Raw genomic sequence first — 20291 nt, 5'->3', positions numbered from 1 at the left:
CAGCGCGCGCACACCGGGATACCATGCCCGAGTTTCCGCCTTTCTGTTCCGCATGAAGTTCCGGACATACAGGCAGGTGAGCACCGGGTATCACACCGTCGTGGTGGACTTCGAAGCACCCAGTGGCAGGACGTCGGAACGCACTGTCAGATACTTACTGTCGGCCGCTCGCGGGGACCGACCTCGGTGCAAAAGGAACACTGGTGATCCGCGCACAAGTTTGCACTCGGCATATGTTGCTGGGCAAACATACAGGTCGGTACCCGCTTACCATCCAGTGCCCTAGCTACACCTCAGGCTCTGCACAAGCACGAATCACGATGACCTCCTCATGGGGTGTTCTGGAACCCCCACAGGAGCTCTGCGATTGGCATGGATGAATTTGATACATTAGTGATCACAGCCATACAGGAGTGTGTCAATCACGGCACTGCCTCGGAGCGCAAGGTAAGAGCTGGTAAGAGACGATTTCCGCGGGAGCGCTTCATGTGCGTCAATCCCACCAAGTAGCCTTGTGCGCATGCCACCGAATCAATTGATTATGGACCCTTCTATCCAACTCGAACATGTCCTGCGAGAGCGGCTTATAGTAGGCACGTCTCATGTCCTCACATCCAAGATCCAGCCACCGCGACACGCCGCTCATTCATGAAACCACACGCCACAACATGTCTTCGGTCTGACCAATGGACATCACGCTCGGGAGCGGGATGGCAGGACAGGGCAGGACCCGCTCGTTGCACAGGCCTCTCCGGAAGTACATTCTGCGACACGTTTCCACGGGCTGCATGGTGCGCCTACCGCGGCTTTTCAAGTGTCGTTATTGGCGCGTTTTGCCATACTCATCATTCTCGACTTTTGTCAGCATCAGGACAGGAGTGACGTGGCATCAGGCATCTCGCACTGGCAGGCCCAGCCTATCTCTGGCTACAGTGAATCACTTTCAGTATGGACCTTGCCCCGAGCTCCCTCGACACCGTACGGGCGATAAATACACGCACATCATGCGGCGGCGATCATCGATACCCCTCATCCTGTGCGCGTAATCTACCAACCCAAGCAGCTGTCTACATACATCTGCATTCTGCACCACTAAATCCCCTCCGTAGATCGCATCCTAGTGTACCCAGCGTGCGCTTTCAAACAATCTCCTCACATGCCCCCTCTCCCACCAACCCACCGCTGCTCCGATCCCCACCAACATCCCAAGTCACCCCCCCTCCCCCTCCAACATCCACCACCGCTCCCTTCTCGTCACTCACCTCGTACTCCTCCCAGTGCACCCTCCGCATCGTCCACCAAAACCCGTATATGCTCCCGGGCCACGAGCTGAAGTTCGCGCCCGTCCCCCATCCGCCCGGAACCACGACGGCGGGCACGCCGCAGTTGCGGCCGCGCCCGCGGCGAGCGCGGAGGAGATCTCCGCGTTGAAGGCGCGGTATTCAGCGAGCGGGACGCGCAGCGTCAGGGCGCCGGCGTCAGATCCGGGAGTTGGCCAGAGGAGGGGCGCGAGGAGCTGCGTGATATAGTCCACCGCGACCTCGTGCGTGAAGACCGCGGAGCCGTTGCGCGTCACCGTGTTCGGTCCTGCAGGCGGAGGGTGAGGACATGAAGGCGCACAAGACTGGACGGAGGCTCACCTGCGATGAGGAAGAGGTTGGGGAACCCGGGCACGCACACGCCGCGATGCGCCATCGGGCGTCCCTCGCTTTTGTAGAACCCATCCAAGTCCACGCCCGCCTCTCCGTGGAGCTCGAACAGGCTTCGTCCCTAGCCCTTCGCATCAGCCGTGCTCGTCTTTCCGTGCAGAGACAACCTTAACACTGACCGTGACGAAGCCCGTGCTTAGGATGATCACGTCAAACGCCTCTTCCGACCCATCCTCCAGGCGCAGCCCGGTCTTGGTCACCTCGCGCACGCCTTCCCAACGGAGCTCAACGTTGGGCTTGTGCAGGCAGGCGTAATAGCCCACGTCGAGGATCGGTCGACGGCATGTCATCGCTACGAGGACAGGCGGTCTCTGAGCAACCAAGATGTAAGAAGCGGAGCTGGGGTGCGTACGATAGTTGGGGATGAGCCATTGGTGGTACTGCGCCGGAGCGGTGCGCTTCATGTACGCGATCAAGTCCTGGCAGCGCGACGGTCAGACAGGCTGGAAGGGCAGCCAACTGCGATGCTACTCACGGCTTCTCGGCCCTCCTTACCTCTGCTCTTGACTTTTTGACGGAGTGTGTGCCAGATCGGGCGGGCATAATTAATCTAGTCTGTAGGTCAATTTGCGCACAGCAGGCGGTACAAAGAAGTGGAACACACAAAGATGACACATAGTCGGAAGACACGCAATGCGAGGGGTACGTGTGCGAGCACCCAGCGGAACGCAGGAGGATATCGGTGGCGAGGCTACATCAAACAGGTCAGTTGAGCGAGCCACACTCGACCACTCCCGTGTAATAGCACGTACGCCATAGACAAACCAATTGGGTGTTCTGCAGAAGTTCGCGACGTGCGTGGTAGAGTCTGCCGATAGACATGGAACGAATTGCGCCCTACAAACCGCCTGTCAGGGTCGATGGGGAATGCGACGTAGTGTGGTCTACCTACGCGGATGCGCTGTTGCCGATAACCGCCACCCTTCGTCCATGGAAGTCAACATCGTGCCTCCACCGCGCGGAGTGCCAGCACCCGCCCGCTCCCTCAAATGGCTCTCGCCTTTGCTGCCCAGCCCTTTGATAGCCTCAGGATACCGTGGCTCGCTGATCAGTCCCGTTGCGCTCACGAGGAACCGCGCGTGCTCTTGTCTCCTCTCGCCCGTCCGGACATCTTCGAGGTCTATGTCGTACCGTTGAGTCTTCCCGTTCCAGTGCGCAGAGACGACGCGAGTGAAGAACGCCGCGTTCGCGTAGAGGGTGTACTTGATTGCGAGACCACGCCAGTAGGCGAGGAGCTCGGTTTGGGGAGGGAAAGTGACGGACCAGTTTGGATTGGGGTGGGTGGATGGGACGTAGAAGTGGATAGGCGTATCGGATGCGCTCCCGGGGTACGAATTGTCCTGCGTGGGGCGTGTTGAGTCCAGAGGCAGGTGAACAGGTAGAGGAATCTTACGAGCCAGGTCCCGCCGAAGTCGGATGTCTTGTCGTAGATCTTACAATGCGAGGTCATTACACCGGTGACAACCTATGCAGATACTAGGCTGGGGTACTCACCATGAAATCGTGGATCCCAAGCTGATTCTTGAGAGCTATGCCCATCATCACTCCCCCGGGCCTGTGTGCGACATAGTTAAGACGGGCGCATGCAAGAACGAGGAAGGCACTCACCCTGCACCTACTATCGCCACGCTATGGCTGCTCTTCTCGCTCATATTGTGGCCTATCGCTTCTGCAAACGTAGATCTTCGTCAGTGGCGGCTCTTCGGGCGCAGCGAGACACGGGCGAGGAGGATGGGGCGGGGCGACACGGCTCTCCGTGGAGGTGGGAATTGGAAGCTGGGCCGAGGCGAGGACCATGGTGGGGAGGTGTGGGTATATTGTGTCACAGAGTGTGGCATGGCGAGTGGATGGCGTGCACAGGCTGCAAGATGATGCGCAGAGGCACCCTCCCGTCGATCGCCCCTCTGATCAGACGCGGCCCTCGATCGAGATCAGGATCCTCCTGTCAATCAACGTCCGTCTTCACTCACTCCCGACAAACCTCGCAAACATACTAACCCGTACCGCGCGCATCATATACACGACCATAGTACAGGAACGAGCGACAGGGGCCTACGATAATCCTCTGCAAAATATACAAAGGGTCGACAATCGAGCGACTCGTCACTCCTCCGTAGTCCGAGGCCCGCTCCGCATAAATTAACCTCTGCATCGAGGGTGGCATAGGTACTTAGATATGTCCTCACTGGCCGTCCTAACCTCTATCGTCCCACGAGCTCCGGTACGCTGGCGGTGGCCGCAGCGCCGTCAGTCGCCCCGCGTCCTGCTCCGGCTCGAGCACCACGGGCATCGTGAACGTGTTCGTTTGCCGCATGTCACTCGACATATTGCTCGTGCTGTCCGTGCGTGTGTGCATCGTCCCAGAGGCACTCGTCGCGGAGGTGAGGTTCGTTGCCGATGGGGGCGAGAATATACCATGTTTGCCCGAGATGGGTCGGCCGAGCACCGCGTATGCTGCACGTATGCCTCGATCAGACCAATGTGCTCAGGTCGTGCAACGAAGGCAAGTACTCACGGTATGCTTCTGGGACATCATATGGCACCACTCCGTGCTGGTTAGGTGCCCGGGGCTGTTCGACGGCCGTCAACGGCGGTACATCCCCCGATCTCGCCCCCGCCACAACATTGGCCGCCGCCTTCCTCTTCCTCATGAACACCGCGACGCCGAGTAGAATAAGCAGGAGACCCAGCACGCCGCCGACGGTCCCGCCCGCAATAGCCCCAGTGTTGCTCGAGCTGCTCTTGACCGCCCCAGCTACAGTGCCTGTGGTCACAGAGCTAGCGGGGGCGGAGCTCGTCGTTCCCTGGCTTTGTGATGTTGCTGAAGGTAGTGAAGATGACGACGATGAGTTATTGGCAAGATTAGTTGAATTGCAATGAGTGAAGGTGTTATTATTCGAGGACGTCTGGTTCAGCTGCGCCTGGTTCATGAAATTCGTGCTGTCTCGCGCGTCAGTAACATTGAGAGAATGCGCACAGAAGATGGACATACTAGAACCTGTGACGTCAGGAGAATCGAGTCAGCGGTTTGCAATCAGAAGAGGACAATCAGACCGACCATGAACCATCCGGGAAGTAGTCCGGGTACAGCCAGTCCGCGATCTTGATATTGCTGTTGCAGACGGCGCTCTGGACCTGCGACGGGAGCCTGTTTGTGATAAATAATCGTCGGTTAACCAGCTAGTTCCCAATTCGATATACAGCCCTCGCCCGGAGCGACGCACGTTCCGTTGCTCCCGTCGCCACAGTAGCCTGTGTGAGACGTCGCGTTCGCGAACCTGTACTTGTAGTAACCGCCCACCGCTGTCCACCCTGTGTCAGTGCGTCCACGCATCCTGAGTCGAGGAATGGTGCGTACGAGCTTCGATGGACCCTGAGCCATTCGAGACCGCGTGTTCTTGGCAACTGGATACGGATGTGAGACATGAGAGTCAGACAAAGAAACCCTGACTGCGTACTTCATACAGAGCATGCTCAGCGACCACGCAACGGAGTTACAGCAGCATGCCGCTGGGTCAATTGTAAGGAATGCAGTAGGAGAGCACTCGAGAATTCCAGGACATACAGAATTGGGTGTCGCACTGGTCTCCTGGGGCTGTCTTGCGGAACAGGGGGACGGTGTCTGAAAGAAAGTCCGCGCATGAGCAATCTGCATTCAAAGAACTAGACACAGTAGACTCACACTTCGCATCGCAGAGCTGTCGTAGACGTTGGTAGGTCATACCTGGCAAATAACGATTCAGCACTGCCAGCGACATTCCGGAGGTAAAGCGGACGTACATGGCGTCTCGCCCACATAGTTCATGTACCAATCCAAGAGGGGTCCTGGACATGTCGTATTATCCCCAGCAACTAGGAGGGCGTTGGAAGCAGCGAAGGCTAATACGCCTGCCGCACGCACAGCGGAACGTCGCATCAGTGAAAATCCAAAAGCCAGTCAAAGACACATCTAGAGAGGAGAGAGACGAGACAGAACGAGACGGCCACCTCGCGCGAGGAGCGCGGCGGGGAGCCTTATATACGACACCGCCCTCCGTCGAGATCGTGTAGTTCCTGGTGATTGATGGATCTTGCAGTAACCGAAACAGGGCCGCGACATAAGAACTATTGTATGTTTCGGAATCCCACCGCGCGTCTCCGCCGGTGCGGTTCTGTATTCCTGTCAGGACGAGATGATTACGTCGCCTGCCCTGAGCTAGCCCTCAGTGCAGGGAGCCAAGCCACCAACTGCCAACGTTGGCGATAGATCCGCACAACACTGGGATGGACGCTGACGGTCGGTCCGCCTGTCGACGAGATCGTTCGGGGATCGTTTGGGCGACCGTGCTGTGCGGCATCATAGATCAGACCTCACAAGCCTCAGGCCCTAGGCGCTGGCGGGGGCACAACCGCGCCGGAAATCACAGGGAAATCACCAAGTACATGAACCTGCAAACCAGACAGCGGATACAAGGTCTCGATGCTGTTAGTGATGCTCCAAGGTAGAGGATTCCAACAATTGTCGTCACCGGAAGAACGTTGCGTTGCGTGGCGCGGGAGATACTTGAGTGCAAACGAGTAACGGAACCTTTTGTTCGCTGCGGCGAGGAAGCGCACACTCCACTAGTACTGCAGTGAAGGCAACAAGGCGGATCTGTCAAAAAAAACTCGAGCATCCCATAAGGGGTTGCGAACGACGTTCGTAGGATGTTTCATGTGTGCGTACTCCAACAAATCGAGACCGAAGTCAGTCTCACAAGCTACGTGGGTGAGTCGGAGGAATACTTATCTCAGACTGCATCCGCACTCGCCGAGCCTGACGCGTCAGTGGGAGGGCGAAGACTTTCTCCCTACATAAGTACCGCATAGCGAATTACGTGAGTGATTCTCTGTTCTTCCGTACGCACGTACTCGAATGGGCGGCAGGTACGGTCACGTCAATCCAGCAGCGCTCAACGCCGCTTGGCATCTCACGTACATCGTTGATCCAGCGCGCATGAGATGCGACTCGGAACCGCTGAACGTCGAGCTCAAATGGGAACTGCCCGCCACAGATACCGAAGAAGCTGGATACATGATCACAACAAGATGCGCTCTGCGGCGAAGGCATGTTAGATGGTAAGCTAACACTCTCGTCAGGGCGCGGTTCTCAATTACCTCAGGGGAGACTGTATGACCGAGGGCTACTTGAGATGTGCCCTTGTGTACCGGTTCTTCGACGCTGTGTTCATGCCCGAGCACCAGAAGTACAGAGCAGCTGCTCGGACCTTGACCTAAAACCATGCACCCACACCTCGTGCACGACTGGGGTGTCGTGAAGTGCAGCAACCAACTTAAACAATCAGACCGATGGCTTGCTTCAGGAATCAGAGCTCACAGATAAAGTAGTAGATAGCATCGTCAGGAAGTCAACTATCATGATGCACGCAGTCACCGACCCACTGCCATGTCGGTCGTCGTCTTCTCGGTCGCAACTCAGACCATCTCTCTCGTCGTTGGACAGACTGCTCTATGATTTAACGAATCGTACGAAGGTATAGTCGCGGAAAGTACGTACTAGGCCTATTCTGGCATGCTACCACGATGGGTATGCGGCTTCCGGTCGATGTCATTCGGTGATGAATCGCAGGTTGAAAATACAACAGCGTGCGCTGCTATTCTTTGAAGGTGAGCATGCCCATACGCCATCATGACTGTTGTAGACTAAACAACGGGGCACAAGATCGTGACAGTCCAGAAGATTGAGCTCTGGCATGCGAAATCAACTTGCAAATACCAGAAGTACGGTGTGCTGACCCCATAGGACAACGAGCCAAGAGAAACTGTTCATGGATTCCCGAGTTGGCAGAGCTTGGGGCTTGAAGCTTTGAAGGATAAGGGGGGCTAGAAGGAGGCGGCCAAGCAGGCGCTGTCAATGTCGCGCTAGTCACAAAATACGGCTGCATGACATTATCACACCGCAGAGCACGCTTGTGACGCGAACGCACCTGTATAAAACGAAGACGGCGGAGATTGCTTGGACGTCCATTCCGTCGACTTGCCTCGGTAGTCCCAGTCGTACGAAGGTCATTCGTTAGCCACGAGCAGATACCGTACAATTTTTCACCCAGAATCGACATCATGATCAAAACGGACGCAGAAGTATTGAACAAGACCGGTCGAGCGTCCACGCCACCAACGAGGTCGGGTCAGAACGGACAAGAGTTCAATAAAGGGTTCGGTATAAAAAGAGCGCAATAATGCGAAGGCATAAAGTAAGTAGCACAGACACGCACGACGCGAGCACGAATCGAACAGAGCGCGGGAAATCGTCGAACGACGAAGGACAAACGACAGCAGCGGAGTGCCCGAGGACTCGCCGGGCGGTGCACTGGATGCAAAAAATGCGAGGGGAGGAACATAAATAAATAAACGCACGCACGGGCAATACCAGGCGCACGGGGACGGTGCCCAGACTCCATCCCTGCGCTCTGACAAATCGCCCGACCTCACCTAAATACTACAACGCAGAGATTGGTACATCAGGCTTGCATCAGGCGGATTATTCGTTCGCCACCTATAAGTCTTGTCAGCACGGGATGAAAGTCGCACGGATACATATAGACTGACCTTCAAGACGCGGCGCCCGCCTCCGTAACCATAGTCTTCCTCATCTCGCAGGCTATGCCGGCTCTCCTGGTTCCAAGCGCCCATAGGCTCATCATCATCGTCCCCATTCTCCGCGGTGCTCTCCGGCGAGTTGAACTTCGTGCCGAGCAAAGGCGGCTCAGGACTCGCGCCTGAGCCCGAGCTTCCCTGCGCGAAAGGGTTGGGCAGGTCCGCCGCAGATGCGCGGTCGCTCTGGTTTGGCGACGGCTGTTGCGGCTGGGGACGCGGCTGAGGCGACGTGTTGTGGTACGCCGCGTACGGGTCGCCCGTCGACGGCGGGCGCGCGCCCGGAGGGAGCTGACCGAAGTAACCGTTGTAAGCCGCGTTGTGTGTGTTATGCGATGAGCTGTATTCGGAGCCAGAGGTGCCTAGCGTGTTTGCGCCGAAACTCTTGTTACGGTTGAGGTTCCCACCGGCGGCACCAGCGACCACGCCGGCAGCGGCACTGAGTCCGGCAGCGTCGAGCAGGTCGAAACTCGCTTCAGTTCCGGCAGTCGACTTCGAGGGTCCATGCTGGTTGGATGAACCTTGCTGAGCTTGAGCAGCTGCAGCCGCACCATACGGGTTGTCGTAGTAGGCTTGTGTCTGAGGCACGGCCGCCTGAGGCTGGGCAAACGCATTGTACGGCGTCGGCATGTTGCCTGGACCAGTGCTCCTTGCGCGGTTGAGCCCAGCAGCGCCGATACCCGCAGCGCCAGCCGCCGAGTAGGGATCGCCCGCTGCGCCAGCAGCAGCGTACGGCTCGCCCGGCACACCGGATGCCACGGCGTACGGGTCAAAGCGCGGGAGTTCTGCCATGTTGTAGCTCTCGCCGGGCTGCATGGGCGGCTGGGCGAACGTACCGTGGCTGGCTGTGTCAGAGTAGGGGCCCAATTCTTTCGTGCGATCCTCCGGATAGCCGTAGTCGTCGTCGGTGAAGTCGGGCGCGTGCGCCTGCGCGGCGGCTTCGGCGGCAGCATCGGCGACCTCATCGTCGAATCTCTTGGCGCGACGGCGGCGGATGGCCTGGGTGATGAGTGCGATCAGGATGATCGCAGCCACGACACCGACCGCAGCGAAGACACCAGCGACTTCGCCTTTGTTTTGGAAGAAACTGTGAAGTCGTGAGCAACCGGTTCGGGAAGTGCGGCGTAGTGGATGATAGGCTGGGACAGTCACATGCACAGCACGGCCGGTGGGAAAAGACCAAACTCGTCGTGTTCACGAGAATAGACTGCAACGTATCATAGAGATGGGATGTCCTACGTGAGAGACAGATGCCCCACAGCATATCGGCGCGCTCCCATGCAATGCGGGACGAGGAGAAAGACGGCGGCACAATACCAGCCATGCCGAAGGAGAAGAGAGAGGGAACAATGAAGTGTACTCACGAGGACGAACCACCGGCGCTATCGTTGTGAGGGGTCTGCGACGCTCCAGGAACTGTATGAGTTACGACGACCGTGGCACCATCGCTGGTCATGGTCGCCAGGCTAGTAGCAACATTGGTGTTGCTGTTGGTGGGAGTGCTGGTTGCGCTGGCGGCACCCGTTGAAGAGCCATTGCTAGTCGTCGAGGAGGAGGAGGAGGATGTCTGAGACGCAGAGGAAGAGGACGAAGTCGAGGAAGTGGATGAGGAACTCGAGGATGAAGACGAGCTAGAGCTAGACGAGGAACTAGACGAGGACGAGGTGCTAGAGCTGGTACTGGAGGAGGAAGAGGTACTCGTGGACGAGGAAGATGAGGAAGTGTTCGTGCTCGTGTTCGTGCTAGTGCTCGTATCAGTAGCGGAGGTGGATGCGTCCGAGGGGCTGAAAAGGAATGAATACACATCGATACGAGCAGGATGCGCACGAGACGTACAAAAGTCCTGAAAACGGGTCTGGAGGTGGGGAGGTGAGCGGAGAGAAGGGGGCTGGGAGGGCACGTTGAGTGACGCAGGGTGACTTACTGGACATGGTGGGTGAAGCCGATTAGATGAGACAAGAGGATAGAGGCAGAAACGAGTGGAATGAGCGTGGGCTGCGTTCCGTCGGCGGGACGGAAGGCACGTTGCTGGTCGCGCGGCGATGCGGACGGGTCTGGTCAGTGAGCTGTGCCGGCAGGACAGAGGCGAGAACAGCGAGCTCAGCGGGAAACTCGACGGCGGCGACAACCCGCGACACCTGGCCCAAGAGGGGGGCGATAACAAAATTTCAGACGTCCTCCTCCCAAATCCCAGAGACCCCGAAGACTGGGTAGGGGGGGGGGGGTTCCGTTTTGGGATAGCAAGCGCCCAGGTGCAGTCCCAATACGGAAGTTCCTCCCGATGTATTCCAGATGCACGCAATGCGCATCCATAACTCGGAGGACAGTGTGAGGTCGCGGTCGGCTTAACGATTACTTCTATAGTACTCGTAACACTCTCGTACCATACTTGATTTGTACAATATGTAGATTAATGGTAAAGTATATGCATGTTCGCCGGGTACACAGCCTGATCACCGCTTCTGAACACGCCGTCTCTTAGCTCCCCGCGAGCCTGTAGCTGTCCACGACGAGGCTGCTGCACCAGACGTAGGTCCAAGGGGTTCAGGAAGGGGTGGGAGTGATGGCTTGTACGGAATGTGACTGTCAGGTATTCTCAAGCCTTTGTCTTCTTCGTCCGAGATGTACATATCACGAATAATCGCTGGCGGAAGTGGTATCAGTGCGTCCAGTCCGAGTCCTGCGTTGTCGATGCTATAGGTGGGATGGAAGACACGCATATGCTCACGGAGATTGTACTTCCATATCGCAGTCCAGTTCCCCTCTTTCTCAGTCTTGCACCCGGGTATCTTGCATACAAACGGCACGTTCGTGCAAGGCGTAGTTCCGGACGTCTTGAGGCTCGGTTGATAGAAGAAGAGCCTATAGTAAGGGCATTCACTTCTTGCCTGTGGTGAGCTCCCACCCGTACCCTTGGTCATTGTCGGCGCGACACACAGCCGCTCGGGACGTCCACAGAAGCCACATGGCAGCTCGGGCAGAGCGATCTTCAATGCATATCGTGGTGGTGAGTTGCTGTACGTTACGTCTCGAAGTATTTGATACTCACATGCTGTCCTTGTAAGTCTTCATGTACACCTCGCAATGCTTTGAGGATATGTTCGCCGACGTGGTTCCGCATCCGCGCTGGTTCCACCTCCACAAGGCATTGATAGCACCTTCGCTTCGTGTCGTCCGTCATTCTCTGGGCTTCCAAGTATTGGGCTGCATCTTCAGAGACGAGCATCGGACGCCCTGAGCATAACACATGAGATTGAGCTTGAGCTGACCGAGTAGACGTTGTCTGAGTCATGCGTACCTCCGATATTATAAGGAAACTGCATATTACCCGTTTTCAAAAGAGGAAGCAGGGCGACGGAGTCCGCCTGGAGTGTTGTCTGCCACAGATCGTCGATGACATCCTTGAGTGCGGATGATGGGAACTCCCATGTTAAGCCCGTCTCATTGAGGTGAGGACGTTCCTGCTCCATCAGTATGCCCCGGGCGTCGACAATGTTCGGGTTCAGTACATGACAGACATGACTGCAGACCTTCGCAGAGAGCATCTTGTGCGACAGTTTGTGTACAGGCTGAGTCGTCGTGCGCGATGGTCCGCCGTGACGAGCAGCTTCATGGTCGGAGCTGATGGTTGCGAGTGATCCAGTCCATAGCCAAGTAGAGACTCCGGCGTCCGCGCTGGATGCTGATGCAAGGCAGACGGGACTTGAATCCCCCGTGTCCCGCTGCATTTCGATTGGTAATGAAGACGGCGGCTGTGTTGATTCCTCCGAAGCAGCGTCCAGTGCCATGTGCTTTGATCCCTGGCTTACAGCACAGAGTTCGAGAACTTGCCCAGTAAGCTTGATGCCAGACGCCGCGTGGGCTAGATTTGGTATCTGTATCCGTGACACTGGCTTTCCTTTCTCATGAATTCCGATCGACTTCATTATGGCGAGTGCAGCGTGACCGTCACAGCGTATAAGCGTCGCGAAGAGGTGACCAAGGATGAACATGTTTGGATTAAGGGTACTGCCCGAGTTGACGTCGCGGGGTTTGACGTCCGAACTATAGCATCGAACACGGAAGATGCGCTCGTGCGGCTTGCGGACCCAGTCTGGAGTGATGACCTGTATACAGGCTGTCGACTTATGAATTTTGTGACCGTGTTCGGTCCATAGCCACGGAGAAGTGTCCTCGATAGCTGGTGAGGATACAGCCTGAGGTAGACGGTGACTGGGATCTTCAGGTTCATCCAGGCGGTCTTCAAGTGGGACAGTAGCGGAAAGGTGAGCATTGTCAGAGCTGTCTTCGGAGAGATCATTGTACGCGGCACTGGATGGAAGAAGCTCGCAATGCTCTTCCTCTATGACAAGTATGTCCAACTCCGAGTCATCTGATGTGACTTCCATGTTGGACTCGGACTCGGAGCTGACAGCGTGAGGTTCGCGACTCGGAGTTGGCGCAGGCGGCGGGCCCAATGACTTCAAGGTGCCATCCTCGGAGTCAACTGCTGAGATCGGCAAAGACGGGGCTGGTAGTGTACTGGCAGTGGCCTGGGTCGGCCCGAGAACAGCTGCCAAGAACGTCGGTGACATGTTCGTAATGGGAGGTTGTTGAGGCTGTGAAGTCCGACTCGGAGGGCGTACTATAGTATCAGTGCTGGCGTCCGATGCCAGTGTGGCAGCCGCGGCGCCCACTTCCTCGAGAGAACGATCTATCTCGGTCGAGACTCCAGGAAATTTCCCATGTCGTATTGGCTGGAGCATGTCTATGGAGCGCGTGGAATCGAAGGATTGGTCGAATGCAGTGGCAATGTGTATGAGTTCGAGCGCCTTCACAGCCGCGAGACGACCATCTGCCCAGGCCGACTTCAGATTTACATGGTCAGCGATGACATCGCCCGTCCAAGACTTGTGATTTAGATGGTCCGCGTGCTCTGTTCGAGTGACCTTGCGACGGCGAGAACCCTTATCAAGCTCGGGGTGGGCCGAGAACACCGCATCTATATCAACAGCAGCACCAAGTCGCTCGATCAGCTGTTTGAAGGAGAAGTTGGGGTTATGTCCGCCTTGCATGCGAACGTTCCCGAAGAGTCCTTCGAGCTTATCATCACCCGTGTCGTAGAGATAGAATCTCTGTGATCCGTCCAAGAGTTGTTGCTTCGCGACACAGAAGATCGCGTTCTTCACTGTTGTCATCAGGTCGCCATACAGTTGGTGGGGCATGAAGCTTCGTTCGTGTGTACAGTATAGTGTAAACGACATGTGCGCGAATTTGCTGAGGGATGTGAGCTGCTGGGTAAGGGACCAATCCGGACGGATGAACGCATTGGTGAAGGCCGACAGCAGCTCGCCAATGATTGCGATGGCCCGGAGTTCCTGAAGCTCGGTCGGTGTGCATCCTTCCTGGGGTAGAGTTGATAGCGAGGCTATGCCCTGTAACAGATCAATCGCGCGAGGTACGTCTTGAGAATCAGAGGGGTTGAGGAGACGCTCAACCGCGAGATCAGATAGCTTGGGATCACGTCGTAGGTGGCGAGAGAGACAGTGAATGTTCACAATAGTATCCCCGACAACAATGCCTTCTTGCGTCCGCATCAGACGAGCCAAGCCTGACGAAGCCGAACAGACATTATCAATGGACTGCATCTCTACGTTGCGAAGTGTGAACAATGAAGACGTACGTTTTATTTCATGCTTCCAATCAAAATCTGCTGTGACATCGTCGTCGCCGACACAGAGATTGAGGCCCGGTAGATGCCCGAGTATCTTGTATAAGGCATGCGATGGTGAAATCACATACTGCATGAACAGGTCATACACCATCGCCCGGCGGCCAGCATCTCCGTCTGACGCAAAGGACCACATTGGGCCGAAGAACATTGCGAAGCTCTTCTTCCACACGCGGAGTACTGTGCGTACCGTCTCTGCACTCTCGGCAGGAGTCTCAGACTTGCAGGTAGGCGACGCAGCAATGGGGAGTGCACCCCGGCCAAGCTCGTCACCAAAGGACATGACACCGAGGACGGAGACCTCCTTCCCCAAATGGACCTCTCCTTTGTCAAGGGCTTCTGCGATGTCGACAGCGCTCTGGAAGCTGCGTAATCTGAGATCGACGAGATGACAGTGTTCCCGACAAAGCCCGCCAACGCAATCCGCATGAGGAAAGTAGCATGCGACCTCCTCTTGTGAGATCTCGTCCCAGCATAACGATGCACCCGAGTGGTAGTACTGCGTCGCTGCAGCTGTCCCATGTGTCTGCTGATCGGAAGCCTGCGCGCGGGCCTTCAGCCGGTCGATCTTCGGTCCGAGTACCTCAGATAGATTCCACTCCACGTCGGCATCTGTAGGACGACCAAAGCTTGGCATGAAGCGAGTAAAATGGCGCGCTCGCCGCAGAGCACGGATGGATGGGATTGCAATGGAGTGGTTGAGTGCATACAGTAGCTTCCTGCCTCCGAGACGCAGCGCAAGCAGAGCGAGATCGAAGTCAAAGGCAGAGTAACCGCGTACATGGTATATGCCCTCGATGCTCTCGTCAAACCGCCGTACAAGCTCGCTCGCGCTCACTTTGTCCCGTAAGGCCTGGGCGACAAGACGACCGATGCCTCGTGGATCTCCTGTTGCGATCGTCATGAGGAAGTGTCGGTGATCATCGAGTTTCTTCAGCATTGAGCCAACACGGCGGGTCAGATTGAGTGCCTGCACACGAAACGAGGGTGAGCAACAGTGACTCGGTATCGATGATACTGCAGTACCTTGCATGACCATTGAGACAGCTTCTGTTTCAGGTGTTTCGCGACATCGCAGAGTTGGGCGTGCGAGCGATATTTGTAGATCATATGCGGGCGAGCCTCTCGCGCCATGTGACCCAGATGTTCGACACCATCCGTGAGTGATAGGCACTCAGGACATGCTGCGTCTTCACTGACCGTGAGTGACCCGCTGCACTGAACAGAACGTATACGGAATGACACTCCGTCCGAGTTCACGGCACAAAAGCGGTAGCCTAGGAACCCGGGGATACTGAGGTCGTGACGCTGGAAGGGGTATGATTGGAAGAAGTCCTCATGCGGCCAGTTAAGTGCAATACCAGGACAGGAATGCGGCACGTTCGCAAAGTCGCCTTCCCAGAGTGATAGCAGTGCCGGGTCGACAGCGTAGGGCTCTGACGCGCAAGGGTCTGGAGTCTGTGTTGCTGCGGAATGAGGTGCGTCACCGCCTGCAGGGCTCGGATGTGGTTGCAATGAGACATGCGCCGTCCGAGTCGAACTACGCTGCGGCAGCGCACATACCACTCGCGGTGTCGCTGGTGATTCGGCGTCTGACTGAGTGTCGTAATCGGAGTCCCTGCATCATTAAGGGTCAGAACTACGCAGCGAATGCAGGCCGCATGCACTTACGTTGTGTATTCATCCGTGTAATCCGCGGGCGTGGATAGATCGAAGCTGAACAGTGGGAGCGCAGGTGACTCCGAGTCGGAGGGCATAGGCTGCACCATGGCCGCCTGCTCCGACAGGGGAGCTATGTCAGACAACGAACCAGGTACGTGGTAAACCGGAGATGGCCCTGCAGGAATGGGCAGCATGGCTTCACGCGCATGTTGCGTCTCGGTATGCGCCTGCGCTTCGAGGATGGCCGAGGGATTGCATCGGCGCCCCTGCATGTGCGCTTCCAAGGGCTGCGTCGTCTGCCGTAGCTTAGAGCCAGTACGAATCCACGCATTGCAGCGCGGACACAGGACTTCCAGGGATTGCTTCGTGTTGCGCCGCCATGACAGTAGCGGAATCTGCTCTCGCGAGAGCTCTCGTGTGACGGGTGATTGAGAAAGCGAAGATGCTGACAGTGAGGATGTACCAGGAGGTGGGCTAAACGTTGTCGACGAGCCGCTAGCCTCGGCATGCAGCAGAGGATGAAGAGGAGGTGCGAGAACAGGGTACAGTATGGGTTGAGTTGGAGGCAGCAACTGGCCTGGATATAGGGATTGTAGCCCACCATCGAGTTCGTCGAGCGCAAAGCCCGCGAGGTCATCGTTGTTGCTGCCCGCAGGATCCCACGTACTCTCCATGTCGGGGCAAGGGTCGAGGCGACGCGACGTCAATCACAGCAGCAGCACAGTAATATAGTGAGTTTTTCGTCATTTTCAAAGGCAATTGGCAGCCCGCCGAAGCCGCGAGCAACAGTCGTGAAGCCAGAGCGAGTCGACGGGGACGCATCCCTCTTGGGGGCGAGATCTGAATCGGAGACGTCCTCCTCACGAAAGGGGGGTGGGGGGGTGGTGTACGGGGTCCGGTTTTCAGCCACCAGCGTGAAGTGCAGTCGCTTTCGTTGAATTTTGTCTCTAGCTACTACATTCTGTACATCTCACTCTAGAGAACATACATGTGGACTGAGAAGTATGCTAGGTACACGTGTAGGGTCCGAAGTCGACATAAACGAGGAGATCCCGAGGAGGAATTGAATAGTACGAAATGCGCTAAGTCGCACGTGAAGCCTGCGGTCATGTGAGCTACGCGTCGTTGAATGTTGGTTGAACGCGTTCTTGACGCGTTCCTTCCGCTTCGTTCCGGCGCTCAGTCCCGCGGCGGGCGACCTTGGTCAGCGCGATGCGTCCCCGTCGACTCGCTCTGGCTTCACGACTGTTGCTCGCGGCTTCGGCGGGCTGCCAATTGCCTTTGAAAATGACGAAAAACTCACTATATTACTGTGCTGCTGCTGTGATTGACGTCGCGTCGCCTCGACCCTTGCCCCGACATGGAGAGTACGTGGGATCCTGCGGGCAGCAACAACGATGACCTCGCGGGCTTTGCGCTCGACGAACTCGATGGTGGGCTACAATCCCTATATCCAGGCCAGTTGCTGCCTCCAACTCAACCCATACTGTACCCTGTTCTCGCACCTCCTCTTCATCCTCTGCTGCATGCCGAGGCTAGCGGCTCGTCGACAACGTTTAGCCCACCTCCTGGTACATCCTCACTGTCAGCATCTTCGCTTTCTCAATCACCCGTCACACGAGAGCTCTCGCGAGAGCAGATTCCGCTACTGTCATGGCGGCGCAACACGAAGCAATCCCTGGAAGTCCTGTGTCCGCGCTGCAATGCGTGGATTCGTACTGGCTCTAAGCTACGGCAGACGACGCAGCCCTTGGAAGCGCACATGCAGGGGCGCCGATGCAATCCCTCGGCCATCCTCGAAGCGCAGGCGCATACCGAGACGCAACATGCGCGTGAAGCCATGCTGCCCATTCCTGCAGGGCCATCTCCGGTTTACCACGTACCTGGTTCGTTGTCTGACATAGCTCCCCTGTCGGAGCAGGCGGCCATGGTGCAGCCTATGCCCTCCGACTCGGAGTCACCTGCGCTCCCACTGTTCAGCTTCGATCTATCCACGCCCGCGGATTACACGGATGAATACACAACGTAAGTGCATGCGGCCTGCATTCGCTGCGTAGTTCTGACCCTTAATGATGCAGGGACTCCGATTACGACACTCAGTCAGACGCCGAATCACCAGCGACACCGCGAGTGGTATGTGCGCTGCCGCAGCGTAGTTCGACTCGGACGGCGCATGTCTCATTGCAACCACATCCGAGCCCTGCAGGCGGTGACGCACCTCATTCCGCAGCAACACAGACTCCAGACCCTTGCGCGTCAGAGCCCTACGCTGTCGACCCGGCACTGCTATCACTCTGGGAAGGCGACTTTGCGAACGTGCCGCATTCCTGTCCTGGTATTGCACTTAACTGGCCGCATGAGGACTTCTTCCAATCATACCCCTTCCAGCGTCACGACCTCAGTATCCCCGGGTTCCTAGGCTACCGCTTTTGTGCCGTGAACTCGGACGGAGTGTCATTCCGTATACGTTCTGTTCAGTGCAGCGGGTCACTCACGGTCAGTGAAGACGCAGCATGTCCTGAGTGCCTATCACTCACGGATGGTGTCGAACATCTGGGTCACATGGCGCGAGAGGCTCGCCCGCATACGATCTACAAATATCGCTCGCACGCCCAACTCTGCGATGTCGCGAAACACCTGAAACAGAAGCTGTCTCTGTAGAGACTAGACGATACGGTCAGACGCTCAGTCTCGAACAACTCGACTTAGATTGATCTACCTAGACGATACGGTCAGACGCTTCGTAGGTAGTCAGTATCAGTGCTACAGTATAGTGATGTGGATTCTTACCTCAGTCTCGAACAACTCGACTGAGGAAAGAGAAGGGGAGAGGACGAGACGGACGAACCACCCCCGGCGGTATGTCACGTGCCCGGCGGCGGAGATCGAGATCGCGGGGCGAACTCAACACTCCTCCTCGGCGCGAATGACGAGAGAGACGACGGAGGGGAACGTGAAGTACGTAGGGGGAAACATAAGAAATTGTAGGTATCGCGTATAATGTAGGTATCGCATAAACGGGAAAGGAGAATCAGAAGTAGTCCATGAAGAGTCAGAGACATTAGGTATCGTAATGGTGAAAGGATCGGAAAAGAGAACGGGTGACGCGACAGTGCAGACGAGAAGATGGACTCCTCCTGTTGAGGAACTCCTCCTCACCTAGAAGACTCCTCCTCGCATGGAGGCCTGAGGCCCATGAGCCCTCGCAAGAGCTGGAACGGCTTGCGCTCGAGCGCCTTCGTGAAAGCGTCGGCGACATTGAGGTGAGACGGGACGTATTGGATAGCGATCCGCTTGGCGAGGACGACTTCGCGCAAGTAGTGCCACTTGATATCGATGTGCTTCACACGAGAGTGGAAGGTGGAGTCGGAAGAGAGGGTGATGGCGCTGGTGCTGTCGACGCGCATGAGGGACGCCGAGTGCTGTGGAAACCAAGGCCGTCAAGCAAGAAACGTAGCCAGACCCTTCTTTCGAGGACTCAGCGGCCGCACGTATTCCGCTTCAGTCGTGGAAGTCGAACCGTAGGCTGCTTCCGCGCGGACCAAGATATGACGCCCGAGCCGAGATTCCAGCAATAGCGCCTGTAGAACGACGAGTGTCGATGCAGCTGGCGTGGCTGGCGTCGGCGTAGCCATTCAGATTAGCCGCATCAGCGCCGCCGAGGTGGAGCCGGAAGAGGCGCGTGCCCTTGAGGTACCGCACGACGCGTTTGGCGGCCTCCCAGTGGACTTCGGCATAGCAGTCGAGAAACTGGCTGAGGTGCTGAATCGCAAGCGCGATGTCCGGGCGGGTGCCGATAGCAAGGTACATAAGACAGCCTATGAGAGAGCGGTAGGGGAGACGCGCTGCACGCTCCTTGGCAGCAGGAGTCTTGGGAGCGTGCTGAGAGCGAGAGAGACGCAGGCCGGCTTCCATGGGCGTAGAGACCGGAGCGCAGTCAGGGCCGTCCAGGCGGAACTGCTTGACAATTTTGTCAATGAGGGCAGTCTGCGAGACGGCAACCGTCCGACGAGTGCGGTCGCGATCGATCTGAATGCCAACACAGAACCGAGCCTCACCAAGGTCAGCGATCTTCCAGACGCGACGCAAATCGTCTTTGAACTCCTCCTTAGCGGCAGCCGAGCTAGCCGTTAGGAGGAAGTCGTCGACGTGCACGCCCGTGAGGACAGTCCCCCGCTCTGTCTTGCGATAGTAAACGCAGTACTCGCAGGGCAGGCGGGTGAAGCCGATGCTCAGCAGGTGCGCGTTCATGGTGTCGTTCCATGTACGACTGCCCTGCTTGGTGCCGTAAATGCCACGTACCAGCTCCCAAACCCAGCTCTCCTTGCCAGGCTCCTCAAAACCCGGAGGCTGCTCCATGTAGCAGTACTCCTCCTCAGGTAGGACGCCGTAAAGGAAGGCAGTTTTCACGTCCAACTGCTCGACTTCCCAGTCCAGAGATGCGGCTAGATGAAGGAGTGCACGAAAGGACTCCATGCGCATTGTGGGTGAGGAGGTCCGATTATAATCCTGCCCGTATACCTGCTGAAAACCCTTAGCGACCCAACGGGCCTTGAAACGCACCGGGTCGCCATTTT

The 20291-nt window shown here is 57.0% G+C and overlaps 6 protein-coding genes across 6 annotated transcripts; 1 reads left to right on the top strand and 5 right to left on the bottom strand.

Annotated features, from left to right (window-relative positions):
• Positions 1-1678: 1678 nt before the first annotated feature.
• B0H18DRAFT_1022339 (uncharacterized protein) lies at positions 1679-3319 on the bottom strand. The gene is made up of 9 exons (XM_048029584.1): positions 3204-3319; positions 3103-3141; positions 2745-3049; positions 2602-2709; positions 2462-2546; positions 2314-2400; positions 2185-2259; positions 2062-2128; positions 1679-2001 (listed from the first exon to the last, which is right to left on the bottom strand). The coding sequence occupies exons 1-9, from the start codon at positions 3249-3251 to the stop codon at positions 1784-1786; spliced, it is 1032 nt and encodes a 343-aa protein (XP_047890570.1). The 5' UTR covers positions 3252-3319; the 3' UTR covers positions 1679-1783.
• A 345-nt stretch (positions 3320-3664) lies between these two features.
• Positions 3665-5801, bottom strand: B0H18DRAFT_1022325 (uncharacterized protein). The gene is made up of 10 exons (XM_048029583.1): positions 5490-5801; positions 5392-5433; positions 5275-5331; positions 5168-5219; positions 5068-5114; positions 4934-5012; positions 4768-4857; positions 4702-4707; positions 4225-4649; positions 3665-4163 (listed from the first exon to the last, which is right to left on the bottom strand). Exons 1-10 carry the CDS (start codon positions 5623-5625, stop codon positions 3904-3906), a joined length of 1194 nt encoding a protein of 397 aa, XP_047890569.1. The 5' UTR covers positions 5626-5801; the 3' UTR covers positions 3665-3903.
• A 2192-nt stretch (positions 5802-7993) lies between these two features.
• Positions 7994-10357, bottom strand: B0H18DRAFT_574241 (uncharacterized protein). Its single transcript, XM_048038643.1, has 5 exons — positions 10267-10357; positions 10179-10197; positions 9707-10126; positions 8298-9429; positions 7994-8244 (listed from the first exon to the last, which is right to left on the bottom strand). The coding sequence occupies exons 1-5, from the start codon at positions 10271-10273 to the stop codon at positions 8230-8232; spliced, it is 1593 nt and encodes a 530-aa protein (XP_047890568.1). The 5' UTR covers positions 10274-10357; the 3' UTR covers positions 7994-8229.
• A 558-nt stretch (positions 10358-10915) lies between these two features.
• Positions 10916-11529, bottom strand: B0H18DRAFT_821162 (uncharacterized protein; the record flags this gene model as incomplete). The annotated part of the gene is made up of 2 exons (XM_048039302.1): positions 10916-11329; positions 11392-11529. Coding segments are annotated over 2 exons (552 nt in total), but the record flags the coding sequence as incomplete, so codon positions are not given.
• Positions 11530-13024: 1495 nt separating this feature from the next.
• Positions 13025-15085, bottom strand: B0H18DRAFT_880546 (uncharacterized protein; the record flags this gene model as incomplete). Its single annotated transcript, XM_048040775.1, has 2 exons — positions 13025-13932; positions 14005-15085. Coding segments are annotated over 2 exons (1989 nt in total), but the record flags the coding sequence as incomplete, so codon positions are not given.
• A 1989-nt stretch (positions 15086-17074) lies between these two features.
• On the top strand, positions 17075-18375 carry B0H18DRAFT_1121592 (uncharacterized protein; the record flags this gene model as incomplete). The annotated part of the gene is made up of 2 exons (XM_048034353.1): positions 17075-17739; positions 17793-18375. The coding sequence occupies 2 exons, from the start codon at positions 17075-17077 to the stop codon at positions 18373-18375; spliced, it is 1248 nt and encodes a 415-aa protein (XP_047890565.1).
• Between the last annotated feature and the right edge of the window lie 1916 nt (positions 18376-20291).

The sequence above is a fragment of the Fomitopsis serialis genome (assembly GCF_022376445.1).
Source record: "Fomitopsis serialis strain Sig1Antser10 chromosome Unknown B0H18scaffold_63, whole genome shotgun sequence".
NCBI lineage: Eukaryota > Fungi > Basidiomycota > Agaricomycetes > Polyporales > Fomitopsidaceae > Fomitopsis > Fomitopsis serialis.
This window is presented reverse-complemented; position numbering and strand designations above follow the sequence as displayed.